The sequence below is a fragment of the Cryptomeria japonica genome, chromosome 8 (assembly GCF_030272615.1).
Source record: "Cryptomeria japonica chromosome 8, Sugi_1.0, whole genome shotgun sequence".
Taxonomy (NCBI): domain Eukaryota; kingdom Viridiplantae; phylum Streptophyta; class Pinopsida; order Cupressales; family Cupressaceae; genus Cryptomeria; species Cryptomeria japonica.
The window spans coordinates 644677120-644687924 of record NC_081412.1 but is presented as its reverse complement, the minus strand read 5'-3'; the positions used below and the strand labels follow the sequence as shown (position 1 = coordinate 644687924).

Here is a 10805-nt window from a genome sequence, read left to right as displayed (position 1 = left end):
CGCAAGCAAGGCATAGGATTTGGAGAAGGGTCATGTTCTGGTAGGAAAATGCCATGGCCCCTGCTTCCACCACTTTCAAACAAACTACCTTTTTTCTTTTGGAGCCAATAAGAACCAACTTCTATCTCTTCCTTCTAGATTTTAAAGGAGCAGCCATCATTTCCATAATTTTCAACCCACTAAGAATGGCATGACAATATTAAATTGGGGACTAGAAAGCCCAATTATAACCTGGACCATTTTTATCCCATTAACAACAAACTTCATATAAATCATAGTAGACATCAAAATCCATTAATGCAAATTGATGATTAATATAAATGTTGAAAGCAAATTAATATTGAATGTTTCTTAAAAAGTTGTAGAATGCATTTGAACAAATAGTTAATGATCTAAATCCACACTAAAGCTCCAACATATTAATATTTGGGTTTGCGTTGACAATATCCCGCATTTACTATGTAGATGCATAAACCATGGCATGAACAACTTAATAACCGAACAAATTTGAGTATTCAGTAAACCTAATGCCAATAGAAACGTTCTTAGCAATAATTTAAGTATTTGATAAACCATGGGTCAATAGAAACTTTCTTAGCAATAATTTAAATTTACTCAACCAAATAGAAACTATAAAGAATGGTTCATTAGAACCTAATATTAATTGGCCTAATCAAGCGTCTTCAAAAGGAAATGAACAAAAATTCTATTTCTGATTAGCTTCAACACCTAGCCATTATTTACTTCCTTAACCAATTTGTTTAACAAGTTTAAATAATTTTATTGACGAACAATAAAATCTATTCAAGTTTGCAAATTCTTGAATTGGAAAGAAGGATCCTTCGCAACATAGTTTTAATTTTGTGATTTCTTCTATTTTGGTTGAACAAACTTGTTCAATATCATGAATTGGAAGAAGGATCCTTCGCAACATAGTTTTAATTTTGTGATTTCTTCTATTTTGATTGAACAAACTTGTTCAATATCATGATTGAACACTAATTGTTTCTCTTCCAAAGAAAATTCATTAATTATTCAAAAAAGATGTGCACTGATATTTGAGATTTCAATACCCCTTTAATTGGACTAACTGCCAAAGCTTCAAAAGCTCATTTAATCTGAACAAAAGTACAATGGGATTGTGATATTTATGAAATCACCTTGTCCAAAAGTATAATGGGATTGTGATTGCAAATTTACTTATGAAACTATGCACTCCTTTACAAGTCCAAGGGGAATGTGGCATTTATGAACTCACTTGTTCTTGCAAATTTACTTATGAAACCATGCACTCCTTTACAAGTCCAAGGGGAATGTAACATTTATGAAATCACTTATTCTTGCCAATTTACTTACATAGGCTATGCACCCCAAATTTATTCAAAAATCCTTTTGAATATAAATGTGGTTGTAGATTTCAAAATAGTAAGTGTAAAAATTTGGGTATTCAAAGAAACGAATACTCAAATTTTGACTTAGAAATTCTACGTTTCAACCTTCCTTTGAAGAGTAGATTGTAACATTTTAAAATACATCCAACTCAATGCCTCCAATCATATTGTTCATCAAGAAGTAGAAATACTGTAGATTTACTTTGCCATCCTATTACAATGTTTCTCTATGTTCTCAAAAAATATTTTCTAAGATTTGTACAATGTTACTGAAAAGACATCATTTTGGATATTGGTCAAAATAAAAATGTTGTTGCTCATACAAGATAGACTATTTTACTTAACATACAGAAAATGTGAAGCTCGTCAATGTTTTCTAATCATATTGTTCATCAAGAAGTAGAAATACTGTAGATTTACTTTGCCATCCTATTACAATGTTTCTCTATGGTCTCAGCCAAAAGGTGTTCCCAAGGAAGATGCCAAATACAACATGCTTTGAAAGAATTTAGACTTAAATTTACAACTGAAAGTGATATTTGATGGTCTAGACAACTCCACAATCTCTTCAATTTCAGAATATGATTTGTTCATCAGCTTCACTATATACAGAGTTTGTTCCAAGATTGGCTTATTGGTTACAGGTAGGATGACAATATGGGCCGAGTATGTCTTACAAGACTATTGTTACAGATTTTGCTCAGATAGTAAAGGGCTGTTATTATCGGTTGTCGTTCCAAAGTCCATAGGGCTGTTCCTTGTATTGCTGCTGTTGATTACTCTTTCCCTACACAGCTCCTTCGTGGACTGCTATTCTTTCTATTGTAAACTAGCTATGTTAAAAAAATATGAAAAAAAGAGTCAGCAGGGATGCCACGCTAATGATAAAACAGTTTCTCACAAATTTTCTGCCTGGTCCAATTTCTCAAAGGATTGAAGATAGCTGAATGATTGTAAAAACTCGGCTTTAACTTTCTCCACATCCTCATTCTTACATTTTACATTTATTCAAATAAAAATAACATCCTTTGGTGACAAACAAACATTAAATTATACACAATATTGTATCTCTTCATGTTAGTCAGAGACAAAATAGCCATAGAAACAAAAGTATTCAGGTGCATTAACGTCCCAAACTCTAGTAGTAAACTACAAAACAACCAGAAACAGGGAAGCAGAGAGGACTAGTTAAGATTCAAGTACTAGTTTAACACATCCAAAAACTACGTTTGCCAATTTCATAGGGAAGGGAATAGACACTGCAACATTTACAAAAGCTCTTCATTGCACTGCTCAACAACGACCATTTTATCTTTACCTCTTGAAAGTGATAACCATTCTGAAGAAAGGATTATCAAATTATTTCTTCCAGTAGGACAAAACTGAGCTTACAAAAAGGTATGAATCATCAAATTCTTACTTCCAGTAGGGCAAAACTGAGCTTACAAAAAGGTGATGGCTGCTGCAAGTAGATTTGACCATTAACTTAAATATGAAATCATTGAAGGTATGAATTAAAAGAACTTCCATAGCAACCACACTTGCATGGGGCATTCATATATGATAATAGATATTCATTTTGCCTCTTTTAAGTGAGAACCATTTTGAAGAAAAACAGTAATGGACTTCTGAGATCTAATAGGACAAAACTGAGCTTACAAAAATGTGACGACCACAGCAAGTAGACTTGGCCATAAACTTAAAATACGAAATCATTGATGGTATGAACCTAAAGAACTTCCATAAAACAGACACTTGCATAGGGTATAAAAGTATGCTAAAATCAACTATGAACAAAAACCCTATTAGAAAATTTAAGCGTGATTTACCAGAGTAACCATTTTACTCTAGGCTTGCATCTTCATTGAGGGTATGAACCTAAAGAACTTCCATAACACAGACACTTGCATAAGGTATAAAAGTACGCTAAAATCACCTATGAACAGAAACCCTATTAGAAAATTTAAGCGTGATTACCAGAATAACCATTTTACAATAGGCTTGCATCTTCATCTTTCGGGTTTAACCAATATTCAAAATTACTCAAATGTTATTCAAACAAAAAACCTATTGCAACATCATAATGTACCGTATACATTCATTACAAGCATCTGATTTTGTAAATTGGTCCAATTGCAATTAAGTTTAAAGTCGAGATAAAAAGGAATCAATCAGAGCAACAGATCTAAGTAACATGAATAATTATTGAATTGGATGTCGTTTTTCAATTGATCTAATTGCAAGTTTCCACAATATCCAGGCGAAATGATTTTACCTAACAGCTACCATAATAACAACAATCTTTGAATAGATGATCCTCTTGAACATGGGTTTTCAAATCAAACTGATCAAACGTTGAATCCACAGTTTTTTGAAATCTATTGGCATTGTGTTCACAAGTGCTATGCCAACAAAATCTTTTATTTTTAACGTCCAATGATGCAAGACATAGAGCATTTACTTTTGATGAATTGTTTCATCGAGATGCACATGCCTGTCACTCTTGCTCTGTGATGTAAAATTGACTCCAAGTGTGCGATTTGTGCTAAGCCTGGTATGCCTGTCACACTTGCTCTCTGATGTAAAATTGACTCCAAGTGTGCAATTTGTGCTAAGCCTGGTATATCTTGTATTTTATACCTGTTTGATTCATTAAGGTTGAACATTAAAAAAGATAATAAAAAATTTGTTGATGCATTTACAGAGCATTTTCATAGAAAAGCACCAGTAAATAGTAACTTCAATACAACAAATGTAAGGCAACAATACCTGAAGCATGATAAAACTATAAGGTCACTGATAAATGTCTGAACTGCTGGAATCACAATCAAGTGGAGTATTCAGATCATTTTCTTCTATGAAATCACCCCTCAGAATCTCTGGGGGGATATCTTGTTGATCTGACAAGAATGAAGATAACTGCCTGCTTTCATCTATCAAAGTTTGTTCGATGTGCCGTTTACCAATATCATCTTCCGTAGAGTATGCTCCATTAACAGAAGAAGTTCCTTTCTCCAGCATGAGAGGCTGCATCCAACAGACAGTTGATGCCTTACTTCCTCCAATGAAAGAGTGGGGAAATGTTTTGTTAACTGAGAAATTCAGGATAACTTCAGGCAGCAAACACCATTTGCATTTTTCTTGCATTTACAGATTAAATGCAGTATTTGTTGAGTTGGATAGAAAAAAGACAAGACAGCAGAAGAATTTAAATATAAATGAGATGTGTTGTCTGTCAGTTAAGAAAAACGTTAAAATAATAAAGTTTGATTAAAGAGTGAACATTTGAGCTTAGAGAGAGTTGGATAGAAAAAAGACATATGGCAGAAGAGTTTAATTATCAATGAGATGTGTTATCTGTCAGTTAAGAAAGACACTAAAATAATAAAGTTTATGTTTAGAGAGTGAACATTTGAGCTTAGACTGAAGCTGAACATAAAACCCACTAAAATAAAAAACCGCACATAGAAGTCCACTAGTATTTACTATTTTTTGGTTAGCAGATCACAGCTATTTAATGCCAACTTTCCACCAAAGTAATTAGCAATGAGATGCATGGTCTATCAGTTAAGAAAGACATTAAAATAATAAAATTCGGTTAAGAGAGGGAATATTTGGGCTTAGAGAGAAACTGTACATAAAGCCCATCAATTAAAAAACTCGGACATAGAAGACCACTACTATATTTTGGTTATCAAATTACAGCTATATCTAATCCCAACTTTACATCCAAGTAATCAACGTAATACCATCATAAAAGAAACATTAGATTACCTGGTTTTCATAAACAGGCGTTTCCCCCAATCTGTTTTCTTCAATATTTTGTGTTATATCATCAGGATCACAAAGGATACTCATCAAGAACATCTGTATCTCATCATCAGAGGGTAGCGGATCTCCTGGGAGTATGAAAGCGTCCTCAGCTAATGTCTTTCCATGAGAACTGTTGTAATCAAAATTGGGATTGAAGACGTTTGTTGGCTGTGTAGTAAGCAACTTACTTTCTTTGCCCAAAGATGACCTTACCACAGTCTCTGTACAAGGGACTTCACTTGTGCACCCTTCATCTCTTTTGGGTATAGCCTTTTGGAAGATTTTACACAGAACAACAGAATTCTGCTTCCACAAACAAGAGTAGTAATAAATCATCCTGCTTAATCAAAATGTTGGCAGCAATAAAAAATTAACTGCCTTGCAAATATCAGATCTATCAATGCCTTGCAAATCAATATAAGAGTACTTAAATTCATCAGCTAACAGACTAAAGGCTGACAATCTCAGTCTTATATAAGAGAAATAAGTAAAGTGATTTATCTAAGTCTGCTGAATAATAGAACTTCTATTACCTGCACGGGCTTTGAATCATCATGTTGAAGAACATACTCATGCATATGCCAACTGGTTTTTTCTCTCTGTGTATCATGCTCTCTGTAGAAAATTTTAGTCTTCTTAATCGCTCGTGGTCCAGAACATGCAAACATAATTTCCTCTCTTCCAATGGTTCTCCAGTAGTCACGAAACAACTGGTTTCCCTTGGAATATCTTCCATTTATGGGGCTGAAAAAATACAACTCTGAGTCTCTCCCCCGTGTACAAGATTTACCTGTGTTCCCAAAGTAATATGGAAAAGAAATTTTTCAATTAGGACTTAAACAGATTTTAACAATATTACACTTCTCAAGTTGACTAGCTCAGTCACACATAAATAACTATTATAAATTCTGCTTCAACAATGATACAACATCCTTTATTATGATATTTACCTAATCCTAGAGCATTAAACAGACAAGATGCAAAACCTATAGCCCATACCATTCAACAAAAAGTGAATTATCAGTGCTCAGTATGCTCAAAGACAAGTGTGAAAGAAAGTACCAGGCAACTCCCAAGGCTCGTACGTGTATGGATCTGCCTCTGAGATGATGTTTCCATCCAGAGACCACCCATACACTTTCCTTTCCAAATAGTGGGCAACAAGCTCCTGATCGGTAGGCTGAAAGTTGAAACCAGGTGGCTGAGAATTGTGCCCCATCCAAACGTTTGTAGGGATTAAACAGGTACCAAATTAACCTCGAACTCAAATAGACTCTGTTTTGAACAATATTCCCTTCTTCTTTGCAGTGAAGAACAAGGATGGATAAAAATTCCAAAATAAATGCCCGAGAACAGTCGATGACCAATATAATGTTTTTTTATCTCACGCTGCTTTAAACCTGTTTGATCGCTGATCACTCTCCATAAAACTTACTGTCAAGCTCCAAAAGGTCTCTTACATTTCCAGTTTATTTCTTTTGCAGCACATTTTATGGGTGGATTAAAATGTTAGAACAAATAGAGTAAAGCAATCAGTGACCAAACGGGTCTTGTCACCTGCTTTAAATTTTGGCAGCTGATAAATTGCCCATAAAATCATGGCCTCAAATCCTAAACGGGGACTTCCGGGAGAGTTCTTGCACTGAATTGAATTTATCAATAAATATGGCAGAATAAATGCTGGAATACACACTGTGACCAAAACGAGATGCTATCTCACCCTTATATGCACAATTTTTGCAGAGCTGTTCACTGATCTTAAATGTCTACTCTTAATCTCAATTGGTCTCTACTACTACGAGATTTTTGTCACAATTTACATGTGAGGATAAGAATTCCGGAAGAAACACTGGAAAACACTCAGTGACTAAAAAGCTACAGTCACGTCATCCTGCTCTGTACAATTTTGGCAGTTGTTAGCTGCCCAGAAGGGGAAACCTTACCACATCTTCAGATGCTAGGAGAACTTTATACCAGCATCAAATGGGTGATCCTATATGCATTGAACCCAAGCAGAGTTTAATACACCACATGTACATTGAAAACAACTTAACACAGCCTGATATAAGAAGCCTTCTTCAGAACTTCCTGCAGCAAATAACTCCGGAAATAGAACAGACTTCTCACATTCACAAGACCATTAAATTCCCACTAAATTCAGATGTATGTTTCTTCGAACAAAAGCATATTTGTTTATAGACAATTCTGACCTAAAAGCCAAATGTTGAGAAGTAGGAAAGCTATTTCTCGAAGTTAACTTGATACCGCACTCCCAGAATCAATATCTTTGTCAAAAACCCATTTCCGTCCCAATGCTGGGGATTGCAGAGTCGACTGCAGTTAGATACAATTTTATCTTGAAAGAGAAATCCTTGAGTAGAAAAACTGCAATCCCCCTAAAACAAAAATCTCTCTCTTGCAGTACTGAAAGTTAAAAAATGATCAAATCGATGATATCTATCCGGCTTCAGTCATCTAAATGAATCAAAAACACCACAGCAAGCAGAGCCCCAGTTAAACTGAGGTACTACCCCGACATGAATTCCTATGATTTACAGTAACAAAAAAAATTCAGCCCCCAACAACTGTAAGTTGCCAACCGCAACTACCGAGAACTCGTCAAAAATCATTATTATTTCTCCATTGAAAATCAAATGCGACCATGCGCTGCCGGAGCCCTCTTACATTCAAGGGCTAAACAAAACAGGAACCCTTATCCTTCAAAGAGCTCTGCTCAATGCACCACAGCGTACCTCCACAAAAAAGATTACAATGTTCCACATGGGGAGAGCCTCTGCCACGCTTTCTGTGTTGCTTCTTTGACATGGGGTCACTCCAGAAAGAGCCCTAATTTCACACCAATAATCAAACCCTTAAAACCCTCAAAAAATAAAAAAAATCCCAAACCATTGTCGACAAAAAGAACCATACAAAAATACTTCAAATAGGTGCTATTAAAAATCAAAACTCAATACGCATAAGAGGGAAAACGGGGATAATTTTATTCCAGAACCCCTTAATGGAGATGGGTATTATCAGAAATAAAAAACCCAATACACATATGATCGAAAAAGGGGGTAGTTTTATTTCAGAAACCCATTAATGGAGCTAAGTATTCCTAAACAACAGTCACAATTGAATATCCTGTAATAGAATTAACTGCAAATAAGAACAGCAAAGAAATCTACGAGAGAATAATATGATCAAAAAGCGAAAAAAGGGGATTCGAACTACCTGGTACACCAGAACAAATGTCACTTCCCGCCACACAACTCTAGACATCCATGGACAGTTACACGCTGAGAGAAATGATGAGGCCCCCATATGATGTATTTATTTGCAATCTAAACTATGGTTATCCTTGTTAACTCTGGGCTAAATAGCTTCTTGGTCACTCTTCGATTTCCAAAGTTTTTTTTTTTGTGTTTTACATTGTGATTACCGGGTGTTGGTCAAGTTCTGGATTCGAGATGGGTTCCATGTTTTTTTAATCTATTTTTGCTGATGCAATTTTGAACATTCAGTCAAGATCCCTGTTCACACTAACCTCCCACTTTTTCTCTGATTTTATTACCCAATTCACCATGTTTTGTCAATATTTGCTTAGTGTACTTGCTTTCTGTTATCCATATCTGTACTCAAGTTCCAAACGTGGAAGGTGCAGATTTGTCCGGAGATCTACAGTGCATTCCATATAGTTTGGAGTGCATGCACACCGTCCCGTACAGTTTGTTTGACAGGGACATTGAGCCACTTGAGGCAAAGATAGCTTGCCGGTGAATCTTCTTTTGTACGGGAGAAGGGGCTTCTAGCGACTTGATTGGGAGGAAGATTTTACCCCTCATTAACCTTTCTAAAATATTCTTTTTTAGTTTAGTCAAATGTGTTTGTAAAGGGAAAATAAAGTTACCTTAATTGTAGTCTAGGTATATATAGGTACAAAGTCTAATTAGATCAATTTAACCTTAATTGTAGTCACGGGGATAGGTACAAAGGTCTAATTAGATTAATAAAAGTATTTTAAGTTTACAATTGACAAATGAAAGTAATTTGGTATGGCATGGAAATCTTTATATTTTAAGATTAGAGAAGGATTCTAATTGTTTGTAAATCATTTTAGGATCAAAATATTGTGTTTCTTTTGTATTGGTTTGAGTCTACCAATCATGGTCAATTTTGTAATTATAGAAATGTCTTATATCTATAAGCTTGATCTAGAAGTCTATATGGTTCTACTACTGATTTCACCAAACTTGCTTTTGCTTCTTTCGCCTGCTCTTATATTTGGAGACTAACTATGTTTGAGAATACCTTTTGGAAAATTGTCATTGGTGGCACATTGGAACATCTTCTCCTAGGTCAACCTTCAAAAAACTTGAGTAGACAAGTAGATGATCAAAGACAATATTTATTGGTCATGCATATGTTCATTGGACAATTGAATGATATAGTTCCTTTTTATTGTGCCAATTGAAGTGTCGCAATGTAAATGACATGCAAATGAGCATCGAATTAGGAGAGCTTCCTTGGATGGTTAAAGTGAATGCCTTAAATGAATTTAAATATACTTCAATGTAGTAATAAATCACACAATGTTATGTTTAACATGCCTTTGAAGGGAAAAGAAGTGGTGGGAATTGGCTAAAATTTAATTTTTATTTTTAATTTGAAAGGGTCAAATCTAAGAACCTTGGATCAACCTCACTATCACGAGCTTGACCTAGGATGTAAACATGGCTAAATCAAAGGAGAAAATAGGTACATTGAAGTATGTGCACGTAAGGTTATAATAAATTTATAGGTAGAATGAATATATTATGATAGTGTCTATATGGATAAGTTGGGGATACGTGTATTAAAATGTTTATAAATGCATAGGTAAATGGTATAGGGGAAGGGACCCAATTTTGCACCAAGATATGGCATCTATTGATATGATAATACTTTAAGGCAATCTCCTCAAAATAGATACAAAACTAAATCTGAAATTGTATGGGTGTGCAAACTTTACCATTACACTTTCCTCCCACCTAGAGGTGTATGTGAGTCCTAGAATGATCATGCATCCTAAAGTATGTAGCACTCACAAACATGCAAGTAGTGTAATATTAAAATATAAAATGACACAAAATGGGGTCCTTTAAAGTAATGGACCTTACAAGATGTCAACCTATTGTAAGGTGGGTAAATAGTGATCCACTAGTCAAATTATGTAAACTAGGAATCAAACTTATTTACCACATAAATACATTTAAGAATAATCAATAGGCCCGACTTTAGACCTATTGGAAAGAGTTGAGCACTAATGATTTGATTTTTCTTTACGCTTACGATTTGGATTTGATAATATAATGTGAGAACTAGGGCTAATGTTGAAAATTAAGATTAATTAGCATGAACAATATATTATAAATCAAATATACATACTTTGAATACATATCTGGAGATGGGAATCAGAGAGGAACATGTGTTTGCAATTTGAGCCTGAAAGTGTTGGACTATGCCAATAGGCATTGTGTCCTCAAGATGTCAGATGTGGATACTTATAACAGATTCGAGATCAAGATGTCACTCAAAGTATCATCTTGAAACTCTATCAAA

General features: G+C 34.7%; 1 protein-coding gene across 1 annotated transcript; it reads right to left on the bottom strand.

The window, feature by feature from the left end:
• Positions 1-3593: 3593 nt before the first annotated feature.
• Positions 3594-8675, bottom strand: LOC131060351 (NAC domain-containing protein 71). Its single transcript, XM_059209886.1, has 6 exons — positions 8439-8675; positions 6267-8051; positions 5738-5994; positions 5166-5507; positions 4161-4418; positions 3594-4031 (listed from the first exon to the last, which is right to left on the bottom strand). Exons 2-5 carry the CDS (start codon positions 6421-6423, stop codon positions 4185-4187), a joined length of 990 nt encoding a protein of 329 aa, XP_059065869.1. The 5' UTR covers positions 6424-8051; positions 8439-8675; the 3' UTR covers positions 3594-4031; positions 4161-4184.
• Positions 8676-10805: the final 2130 nt, after the last annotated feature.